Consider the following 11,918-nt stretch of genomic DNA (forward strand, 5'->3'; position numbering starts at 1 on the left):
TTTAAGTTTTGTTTTGTTATGTTTTTAAATAACTTGAAGATCACAACCTCGTTATTAACAACTTTCATGTGCCACAGCTTTTAAATTTTAATTTTAAACTGTTTTAAGGCTTTCTTGCCTAAGTCATAAACTGCCTTACCTAGAAAACAAAGACCTAAATAGAAAGACATACTAGGTCTCTACCTGGCAGAAATGTAAATGCTGACTAAATCAAGAAATAAGTTTGGAATTCTAGGAGCATACTTGTTAAAATTCTGCAAATTACTTTGAGACCATTAGAAAGGTGTTTGTAACTCTCAAGTGTAATGCCTTTAAATATGTGAAAAATTTAAATGATCTTCAATGCAGATACTACTTGGTATAAATATTAAATCTCCCCAGAGAAGTCCAGTTTACTGCATATATGCACTAAGCATGTAAGTTATGCAGTTTTGTTTTGTTTTGTTTTGTTTTTAAGCAGAAAAACTTGGCATGCCTATAATAGTGTTAAAATGCATTTGGGGTTTCTAATGTCATTAATTTGCACGTTAAAGACCTCTAATAGCATGTAAGCATTGACCTACACACTATTATACCCTGCTGTGCCTGCTTTATTAAAATCAGTCTGCACTTTAATTTTTTCCCCTTTTCTGTTTAATATCAGTTATAATCTATCTGATATTAGAATCATGATTAGTTTTGATTTGCAGTACTATCTGGAGGTGCTATTATGTTTTGATAGTTGTCCCCCACTTAATAGTGATATATTTAGTGTACTGTGTGTATGTACTGTTTGGTATTTCATTCATTGCACATACTATTTGATGAGTTTGTTTCCTCACTATTGCCAAGGGTCTTAGAATTTTTATATTTTAAGTGAATCATTTCAATGTAAGTTATTTATTTATAATCCAGAAAAATAAAATATTTAGAATGGTACCAAATCACATCACATTGGTTCAAACTGCTGGTGAGTGGAAAAGTATGAAGGCATAAGAAGAATATGTATTGGGATAAGTTGATGTTTAATTTATTGGCTCTTTAAAGTAACCTGGGCATACATGTTTTCTCACTGATTCAAAGAAACAAGAATAAGTACTGTAGTACTTATTACTATGAAATGAGATCAAATTTTAGAAACAAATTGCTACTTTTCTTTTTTAGTGTGCACTCACAAGTTTTTGATGCAATTCTAAATAATTCCTTTAGGAACATAATTTTATAGTATAGTATTAAGTTTTATACTGCTTATTATTGAGCAAGAATTGCTACTTGAACAGTTTACATTAATACTAAATATTTTGATATATTGTAGTGTTATTACACTTGTATCATTCAGTTGGAGATTATGTCATAAATTAAATACCGTATCCTTTATTGAGGTAAATTTGATGAGACTAAAGCTAGAGAAAAAATATTTCATTAATTAAAATCACTACTATATTTTAAAATGTAGAAAGAATGTAACTATTTGTAGTATAAATGTCTTAAAAGTGAAAAATACTGCATTTATCTTCCAAAAGATACATCGAGGACTTTTTTCTTTCTTTTTTTCTTTTAAATACATATGTTCACTAAATTGCTGTGACCTTCTAAATCTCATTTGTTTTTAATACTTTTGGCTTCTCCGTTTATATCACAGAAAAGGACTGAGGCTTTTCAGCTCTTCTCCTATTATCTATGTCCTTCGACAACTTGACTTTCAGATTGTGAAAAGATTTAGCTCATAATTTAAAACATACTGCCTAATGTTGTGGTCCTTCTAAGCCAATTTAAAATTATACTTGTACGTGCATATTTTAAAAATCTTTGCTACTGACTGCCCAGGCTTTAAAGTTGCTAATTTGGAGATAACTGCTAGAATCCCTCAGACTTGGAGGGAAGTGTGGAGGAGCAGAATGTGTTTATGGGTATGTGAAACATAGATTTTCTATATATATGTGTTCAATGAAAGACAGTCTTTTTACAATTCTAATTAAAATGTATAGTCCAAGAATATTTAAAGGAATATTTATTAAAATTCATTTCTTTTTATTTTTTAAAAACAGAAAGAAGCAAGGCTACCATAGTATTAATTGTCAGATAGTTTAAACGTATTGTCCCATGTGGAATAGGAGATAGTAACAGTTTTTAAAGTCTTGCATTATTCTTTTTAAGAATTTGTCTTACTGTAATTTTCTCCACAATTAAAACATCCTAATTTTTATTTTAACAGAGATGTCAGATACATCAATTATAGTCAATTAAAAGTAATGTTTTTTAGACCTGAAACTATCATTGATTGACTTTATCATCAGTGTTCATTTCTATTATGTCTAGTTATCTATCCAATAATTGTATTGGCTTAGCAGAGACTGTATGTTAAGTGTAACACAGCTTTAGATTGTGAAATTGTGCAGTTTAGGTAAACATCCAATTCTTTTATTTTTGTACAGCAGATTTCCAGCATTAGAACCATGTAGAATAAATATACTAGATGTTAAAGATTACACAATAAAGGAACTTGGCAAACCAAATCTGAGATCCTTGCTTTTTATTCAGATTTAAGACTGTTTTTTTTTTAAAGGCAAAATATAATAGGTGGTAAAATTTGGCCTTAATTCTAAAAGGATAGTTTGAGCCATTTAAAGAAATATGGGTAGTATTGTCTGTTTTTTAATATGTGGCTTTAAGGATGAATTAATATTTTGAGATTTGATTAAAGGATGGAATATCTTTATATGCATTGGTATTTTCAAAGGTATTTACAAATTGAGTACCAGAATGGTAATATTCTTGCCCCAATGGTGACAAAGAAAATACCTTAGTATAAACATTAAAAAACAAAAAACAAAACTTCAAGATAAAACTTACACAGATACCTTTGGCATGATCTTGCTTTTAGAATAAATATGCTAAAACTCCAAGTAAAAACTTCTTGTACTTAAAGTGAATAGTAGGAGAGTTCTTTAAGTTGCTTGTACATAATTCTTCGTGTTCTGTGGTATGAATAACAATATGCATCTGCATGGCAAGACTGCAGACCATATCACTGTATCCATTTAGTAACTGAATGGTTTGAAATTAATGATTTTAAATACAGTGATGTGATTTATTAGTGTTTTCTTTTAAAAAATGTCATCAAACTTAGACTTTTTGCCCACTCTATATGCTTTGTTCAAATAATCAACTAAGGAAAAAGTATTATGTATCTATTTATTGCTTAAAAATACATTAGACAAAAAATTAAACTGAGAATGGTGTTTGAGTACATAACCTCATCTGCAGTGCTACTTAAGTATCATTTTGCAAATATAAAATTATGTGTAAAAATAGTTTACATTCGTATATAGTCAGTAAATTCCTCTTTACTTAAAGATTACTTTTTTTTCCAAGTCTTGAAAGTGTCTTTTTTTTTTAATTTATGCAGTTTATTTTCAGGGCAAAGTTCAGGAAACCTGTTTCCAGTCTAAAGAGAGGACTTGATGTCAGAAATAACTAGTTGGCATCTTAAGGATTCTCATTTGTACACATGTATTTCTGATTATGTAATATATTGATTTTTAACATGAAATTTCATTTTCACATTTTTGTCTTGTTTATTTTCGTTCTTTGCAGTTAATTATGGAAAATATCTTTTGTGTCCTTTTGTGCATCCCTTTGTCATAAATTTTCAAAGGTCAACTTAATTTTTTTTATACCAGTTTAGAAAATCTCAAATGTGGTAAATGCCATCTTTAAAAACCTAAGTTATCTTTGTTTCAGTTTTTTTTAATTAAATTTGGATAACATTTACAAAAAAAGTACTTCTGATTCCCAGAAATCATAAAGAAGCAGGGGGAAGGCGTCCCTGACTTAGTCCATGTGATGCGCACATTAGCAAGTGAGAACATCCCCAACCTCCCACCAGGGGGTGAATTGGCAAGCAAGTAAGTTACATTCTACATACTCTTAATGATTTATCTCAGTACATGAAAATTTTAGGTGTTTGTTGATTGTATATTTACCTAATTTCTAAAGTGATGCAATTACCTGTATCTTCAGAACATTTAATTTGTGGTTCACTGTTTTTCAGTATTAATGATAATATGGTACTTGTTAAGAATAAGTATCAGAATATTACTGTTTTTAACTAATGACACCAAAAGCTGTCCTTAGTGGAGGTTTGGGTTATACTGATTTCCTCATATACCATAAATGAGATAATATAGTAAAATAATTTTTTAAATTAACTTACATAGCACTACAAAATTATAAGTGTCATTATTATAATTTGATCTGGTCAAGCCCTGAATAATTTACCCCAGAGATGAGCATTTCCTTCTTCTCCACTGGGGCCCTTTTTTTACATTTGACTTTTCCCAGTGGTTTCAGTTGTCGATTGCTGGTAGGTTGGGTTTTGGTATAAAGGTTACATTTCTTGCCTTTTTCTCCTTGCACTTTATTTCAAAGAGCTGGAAATACTGTATTAAATATTAAGCTTTCATCTTTATAAGCTAAAGTGGACATTTTAAGCCATTTTATAATATAAGGCTTAAAACATTTTTACCTCAGATACCCAGATAATTGACCTACAACCATATATTGACTACTTTTTTATTCTCTACTGTGTTCTGTAAGTGTAGCTCTGTTCTTTTTGATTATTTCACTGAATAGCAATTATAAAGCCTCCTGTTTGAAGCCTTTATTTTTTTGGAAACCTTTCCTTCCAAATGTGATATGATTGCCTATGAAATTACTTCAAATTGATTTTAGAAGTAGGGAGGCCATAACTTATAAATACCTGTACAGGTTTTTTTTTAACATAACATTATTCTAAAACTAATTCCTAGACTTGTCAGGGAAATGTCATATTTCACATTTCAGTTTTAATAAAGGTGTTTTAAAGGGGCATTACAAAAAGCACAAACTTAAATGTAAAACATATGTAAATTATTTTACTACAACATTCAACTCTTAATCAGAATATATTAGTATTATATCTTAAAACCTGCATCATCATTGCTCACCCTGGCCAGTGTGACTCAGTTGATTAGAGCATTATCTGGTAGACCAAAGGGTCGTGGGTTCAATTCCCAGTCAGCACACATGTCTGGGTTGTGGATTCAGCCTCTGGTCAGGGCATGTACAAGAGGAAACTAATTTATTTCTCTCTTGCATTGATGTTTCTCTCCCTCCCTTCCCCTATCTCTAAAATCAATAAGCATGTCCTCGGGTGAGGATAAAAATAAACCTGCATCATCATTGCTGACTCATAACCACTTAAGCCAGTTCAAATAGAAATAAACTATATAGGCTGATTATTTTTTAACATCATGACTTTTAGTCTTGCATTAATTGGGTTGGTGGAAGGGTACATTTTAGAGTAAGTTTACCTCTTTTAAATTGGAGCCCCAAGTATCTTCAAGTGAGGCTCACTTATTAACAGTAAGAAACAACTAAAATAATGTTTAAGACTATCTTTGACATTTTAATGAACACTTGGCTGTGAGTTATTAAACAGTTTTGTGCTCTGAAGAAAAATTAACTTTCTGCATTTTTTAAAATTTAGGCGGAATGTAATTGAAGCCGTTTACAATAGACTGAATCCTTACAAAAATGATGACACTGTAAGTAGCATTTTAGTTCTCTCTGCTTTCCCTTCCCCTCCACTCTAAATGCATATCCTTCCTACCTGTTTTTGCAGAGCTGTTCACTGCACCCATTCTCTTACACACACCCCTGATTGATTGCTCTGAACTCTGCCTGCACCACAGTTCTAGTGATTGAGGACATAATCATGGTGAGTGGCCACCTCTCTCAAAAAAGAAGAAAGTCCCTTTGAATTATCGTGGGTTTTTTAAGCCTCTACAAGCAATCAACTAAAGATTTGCCTCCATTAAACATTTTTTTTTGAAGTTGGAAATAATATTGTTACTCAGAATCTTAAATTACTCTGAGTTTGTAAGCAGCAGCTGCAGCAGAACTTCACAGTGCCCATCTCCACTAAATAGTGTTTATAGTTAGAAATACCTTTGCCAAGACCCCTGAAGTATATACTTCATTTAAATATTAGAGAATTCTGTCTTATAGAAATAGATATTAACATGCCTTTTCTCAATTAAGTTTCTTATTACAGCTGTGTTGTCATATGGTATGCAAAGAAAAGTGATAACTTCAAATCATTTGGACAGGCTCTGAAATATTTTGTGTATTGCATTATGAAGCCTCCTTGAATTTCATTACTTGAGTTCTTAATCTCTTATGCAATAAAAATGTATAAAAGTAATCTTTTAGTAAAATAAATTGGGTTCTTTGAAGAAAAAATGAAATTTTTAGTCGTTTTATTGGTTTAGCAGTACATTTGGTCAACCTCATGGTAAAATACTTCAAGTAGTATTTTATTCCAAAACCAAACAAAGGTTTAACAATTTTTTTAAAGATTGAATATTGATATTTCATATACACACATACACATACTTATATATACTTTAAAAAACATTTATATTCTGAAAGTCCACTTTACAAAACCTATCTTCCTGCACTATCCAGAAAGTAATCTATTTTGGCACCTCTAAGCTTTAATTTAGTTCCTTGTTTTGCTTTGTTTCCTTTTATAAAGGACTCTACATCAACTGATGATATGTGGTAAAACTGCTCATCTAGCCATGGAATTTACCTTCACCTCCAAAGGAGAGTACAGCTCATCTTCATTGAACCTTTTAAACATCCATCATCAACTTTAAAGAAGGGCGTATGACATGGGTGAGAGTGGTTACACCAGAGAACTTCAGCAGTACAACAGCTAGCCCAGAACTGATTTTTTTTTTTTTTTGTAAATTTGAGACTTACGTAAACGTGATTTCAAACCATAATTCATGTTGTAAATCAGACTCCAGCAATTTTTGTTGTATGATTTTGTTTTTTGTAAAGTGTAATTGTCCTTTGTACAAAATGCTCATATTTAATTATGAACCGCTTTAAATCACTATCAAAGTTGCAAGAAATGTTTGGCTTGTTGTGTGATGCAACAGATATATAGATCTTTCAAGTCATGTGTTTGGACTCGGGGTTGGGACAGGGAGAGCAGCAGCCATGTCACCTAGACACTCAAATGTGCACTTGATTATGGAGAAAAATTCCAAAATTTCATAAAGCCAAACATCCAGAGAGTTAATTGGAAACTATCTTAATGTTCTTGGCAGCGGGATTGGCATTGTTGATAAAGCTGGTCCTTTCATTTAACTGTCTTTTAGGTTGTTCTCTACTTGTTGCCGTGAGTATTGCAGGTTATGCAGTATATTCATAAAAATATCAGTCTTGGGGGCTAAAATGCCTTGATTCTTTGCACCTCTTTTAAAAGTCCTTACATTTAATTATTAATTGATAAGCAGCAGCTTCCTACATATAGTAGGAGACTGCCACATTTTGCTATCATGATCGGCTGGGCCTGCTGCTGTTCCTAGTAAGATATTCTGAATTCCATTTTATCAATAAAGCTTGATTTAACAAACAAGAAATTAAATCATGTATGTGTAATTCCTCCTTTACCCTGCCCTTTTAAAACACCATGCCATTGTAAATGAGAAGTTTCTCATTGGGAAAGATCTTAGTCTCTTTTAATTGGAAAATCCTGTTACTCAAGGCATAGATGGAACTGTTTCCCTTCCATTAGCAAGACTAAAAGATTTAAGTCTCTGTTGTTCCTTAATCTATTTTTTAAATGGGTTTCTTTCTGGCTGCTTATATTTCATTAAGATTGTATCAGTTCAGATTTGCCTACTGTTTAATTAAAATAATTGTCAGAGCTTGACAATCTTAACACTCTTATGATAGGTGTGTGTATGTTTGAGTGTGTGTTTGCCTGTGATTTTTAATTGGCCCATGTCTTTAGAATCCAAGTTAAGATGTATTTGTGATTTGAAATATAGCATGTTGATAATATTTAGCTGTTGGCCTTTAAAAATAACTTTCAAAATTTAAGGAACTGTAGATATAAAAATAACCTAATTTAATTTAGGCTTAAATCACTCTGATTAAGCATGTGAAAGTAATTTTAAAATCTGTCACGTTGAAAAGACTACTGTTCTGTGCCCTTCTGTATTTTTGTCTCTTTAGGTTGAATATTGTATTTATCACCATGTTAATTAATCATTCAGTAGGCAGATTCCCCACTAGAAAACTATTAAAATACAACATTGGAATACAAAATCAAATTTTTTGTATAAAAGGTAATATAATCAGTTCTATTTGTTTTTTCCATAACTTGGAAATATACATATTTGTATATATAGCCTTAAAACTAATGTAAAGTTAGGGGAGTAGTAGAAAAAGTAATGTGAAATGTCTCAGATTTAAGTAGTTACATACCAGCAAAATCTTTTCATTATCCCTCTTATTTGTGAGGTGATTAAATGTAACTTAATTGTATTTAATTTATCTTAATCCAGCATGAATGGAGAAAAACAAGTACTATTTATATTTAGAAATTCATAACAGTTGGAATTAGAGAACCAATTCCATACTTAACATACAAATAAATGCATAATGTCTAAATCTGTGGTAGAGTGCGAAGTATGATAATGTTTTAAGTTACGACTTTGCAAGCATCTAAATGTGCATTTAATGAATAGTAGTGCTTCTAGTATAGATTGATTACCAGATATCCTGGTACTTAAAACTAAGTCCCTATTACGAGAAGCCAGGTTCTTAACTTTTTAAGTAGACTCAAGTTTTTAGTTCTAGAAATTTCAAAACCTTGAATTAGATTTTGAAATGCAAAATCTTAAATTATAAGTAAAATATATGGTAGAAAGCTATATTTTAAACTAACAGCATATATACTCTTTTAATTTGAGAGTCTTTAAATAGAAAAGAGGTTAAAATATTCCTCTGTTAAAATTATTAGTACTGAAATATTAGGCTTGGAAGTGAGAAAAGACTGTAATAAGTGTGATCTAAGAAGACTAAATCTTTTCCACATGAATCAGCATTGCCACATTAGATATAGTTTTTCATTATAAAAATGCAGGAAGTATACATCATAACAGCAGACTGTGTGTTCTTCATTTCTGGGGGTAATGGTGGTGGTAGGGAACCAACCACACTTTTAAAAGGCACTTTTGCACCTCTTTTGTGCACTTCATTTTTGTACCACTTCAATTCTTGACATCCCACCCCCTTTTGTGTGCTAACTAGCATCTCAGGGCAATGCCTCAAAATATTTTGATGTGTTGTTTGTTATTTTCTTTGGAGGGAAAAAGTTCATGTGTGATGATAGCATACTATTCAAAATGTACTTTCATTTAAATGTTTTAATAGGATGAACCTACTTTGCTGCTTTTAATAGGAAATTCATTTTGTATAGCAGGCTCTTGTTACCCTAACATTAAACAATTTCACTGATCTCTTATTGTTTTAGCAAGGTAAACTCATAATTTCTACTTTCTTAGGGAATATACTTTTACAGATAACAGAAACATTTCTCAGTATTAGCATTAACTTTTAAAAATCCAAGAGGTATTTTTCTTACTCAGCTTTAGAACTATTTCAAATGTATTTTTAATTATAAAGCATTAACTTGCTTCTAGAGTACTATGCAATTAGTGTACTGCTTCAGCCACTTAATTTTTTTTACTAACTTAATAACATTAAGAAATTTGGATCAAAGAATAAATCAATTATGTAATTCAAATAGTCTGAGTTATAGCAGTACTTTTAGTGATCATCCATTTGGCAATATATTAATCCAGCTAATAACTCAGCTTTTCCACAAAATGTATTGAGTAGTTATTTGCAAAACACTGTTCTAGGCAAAGCACCTTGGACTATAAAGAAATGAATAAATAGGTCCTTGTCCTCAAGGAGTTTATATTTTGAGTAGAATTTATATTCTAGTGTATGTTACTAATATAACTGGATCACTCATCCAAAAAAATAGTTAATGTCCACCTAATAGTTATATTACCTGCCAGATAATTTCCTGAATAAGGCAGATCTCTGCCCTAAAGACTGGTCTGTATTTCTTTCATTCCCTTGAAAATCTGTTTATTTTCTCCACAACAAAGTTGAAAATCCCATAAATTTTGCTCAGCAGAGGAATAAAGTTGGACTGATGAAGCTTAAGTCTATTCATCATGCTTGATTGTGTTTAACAAATGGCCTTTACTCTCCTGCTGAGAGAAGCAAGTCAAAGAAAGAGGTAATAGTTTTCTTAGAATTCTGCAGCCCTCGAAATTTTGGTGTATTTTGAGTTTAAGGCATTTAAAAATATACGTAAATATATATATGGCTAAATTTATCTTATTTATAAGTACAACTCTGTGTTCTTGAAAACATACTGCCAGTGCTAATATCCAATTTTAGCTAAATGATTACTATGTGTTTTAATATTTTTAAATAATTTCACTGCCTATCTTGACTGGACAAATTCATATGGAAATTCAGTTTGTGATTTCTGAAAGAAATGATTAAATTGGTTAAGGGTGTTCTTTTCTGTTTTAATTTTACATTTCATGATGTGTATACTTTCAATTCATAAAGTTTGAGAGGTCTAAGCCTTTTAATGTTTGTACAGTATTATGTTAGAATTTGGTATTAGAAAATATTATGTAAATATTTATGTATAAATGTCACTCATTTGAGGTTTTTCTTTGAAGGGACTGTAAAGAGTTTCATATACTTCTTGCTTGCAAATCCTGCTGGTAAGGTGACTGTTTTTTAATTGAGTCATCTAGTCTTCTAGTTAGTTGGGTTTTTGGGTTTTTTTTAAGCACTTAGGAAGACTTCTTTGTAGTTTAAAATTTTCCAAGCCTAAGTTTACTTTATTTCTTTCAGTAATGTGCCATGAGTTTTGGATTGTATTTCTTTTCAATTAAATGTTAGTTTAGAATATGCTTGAAATATTTAAGAGTACAATTTCTAAGTGTTATGAGTATTGTTTTATTGGTCAGAATAATGTGTCAGTCAAGTGTTAGTTATTACTGATAGTCAGGATGCTATATGCAGAAATGAAGAGAGGTGTTAGACTCCACTTCACTGTCAAATAAACATTTCCACTTTCGTTCACCTCAACACAGGTTTCCCTTTTACCTGCTGTACATATTAAACTTGTGGCTTCTGATCTCATCTTTTTCTAAGTATATTACCAACAGGTAGGAATGTGCCAATTAGAAAAACTAAAATATATTGAAATTGTAGTTTAAAACCTATACTTTCATTAGTTGTCGGGGAAAGGTTATTTAAATTGGTATAATAACAAAGTGACTCCCCCCCGCCTGTCCCCCCCTCCCTGTCCCCCTGCCGTATCCTGCATGAAATGTTGCTTCATTTCCTGTACTAGCCTCTTGGTGTTCTCGCTCTTTCTTCAGACTGAAACAGGCCAATTCTATTTTTTTGAGCAAGAAAACTTAGTGTATTACCTCACCAAGGCCAATTAATACTATGTAAAACTTGGCCAAAAATAAGGAAATTTGGGAGATGAAGGAGTGAGGTTATACCAGTGAGGATGACAGAGGAAAATTATTCTTAATTATTTTTAAAGTCATAGGAAGGTCTTCTTGGACCCAGCTGTGTATTAAGAACTGTTGCGTCACATTAACCAGCAAGAAACAACCTTCTTCAGATGATTTGGTTTTTCCACCAGGGGAAATGATAAAAAAAATTATTGCTGCTTCAACATAGAAACAACAAAAAAAATGAATGCAGTGTTTCTTCACCACAAAACCCAACCTTTCAGTTCTTTTCATTGTTTCAAACCCAGTTTTCCACTAATAGCTTTGTCATTGAACTAAATGTTTAAAAAGTCCAATAGTTTTTCCTTTCTTTATACATAGTCCTCCTGACACAGTAAAGGACATATAATAATGTTTGTGTTTGTATGGTACTATCTGAAGTTGTAGTTTTTTAGGAGGTTGGGTAATGATTATATTTAAGTATAGGTATAAATTCACTATAGCAATGTGTTTTAACCTTTTAGGGTT

General features: G+C 31.3%; 1 protein-coding gene across 2 annotated transcripts in view; it reads left to right on the forward strand.

Moving 5' to 3' along the window:
* PPM1A (protein phosphatase, Mg2+/Mn2+ dependent 1A) overlaps nucleotides 1-10,424 on the forward strand; it is a 34,187-nt gene extending 23,763 nt beyond the window's left edge. For both annotated transcript variants that reach the window (XM_045823597.1, XM_045823596.1), the window contains 3 exons: nucleotides 3,779-3,887; nucleotides 5,510-5,567; nucleotides 6,560-10,424. In XM_045823597.1, the coding sequence (XP_045679553.1) occupies nucleotides 3,779-3,887; nucleotides 5,510-5,567; nucleotides 6,560-6,589 (197 nt within the window). In that variant the 3' untranslated portion in view covers nucleotides 6,590-10,424. The remainder of the gene's footprint in view (nucleotides 1-3,778; nucleotides 3,888-5,509; nucleotides 5,568-6,559) is intronic.
* The last annotated feature ends 1,494 nt before the right edge of the window (nucleotides 10,425-11,918 follow it).

The sequence above is a fragment of the Phyllostomus hastatus genome, unplaced genomic scaffold (genome assembly GCF_019186645.2).
Source record: "Phyllostomus hastatus isolate PE091 unplaced genomic scaffold, TTU_PhHast_1.1 phas_scaffold_501, whole genome shotgun sequence".
Classification (NCBI taxonomy): domain Eukaryota; kingdom Metazoa; phylum Chordata; class Mammalia; order Chiroptera; family Phyllostomidae; genus Phyllostomus; species Phyllostomus hastatus.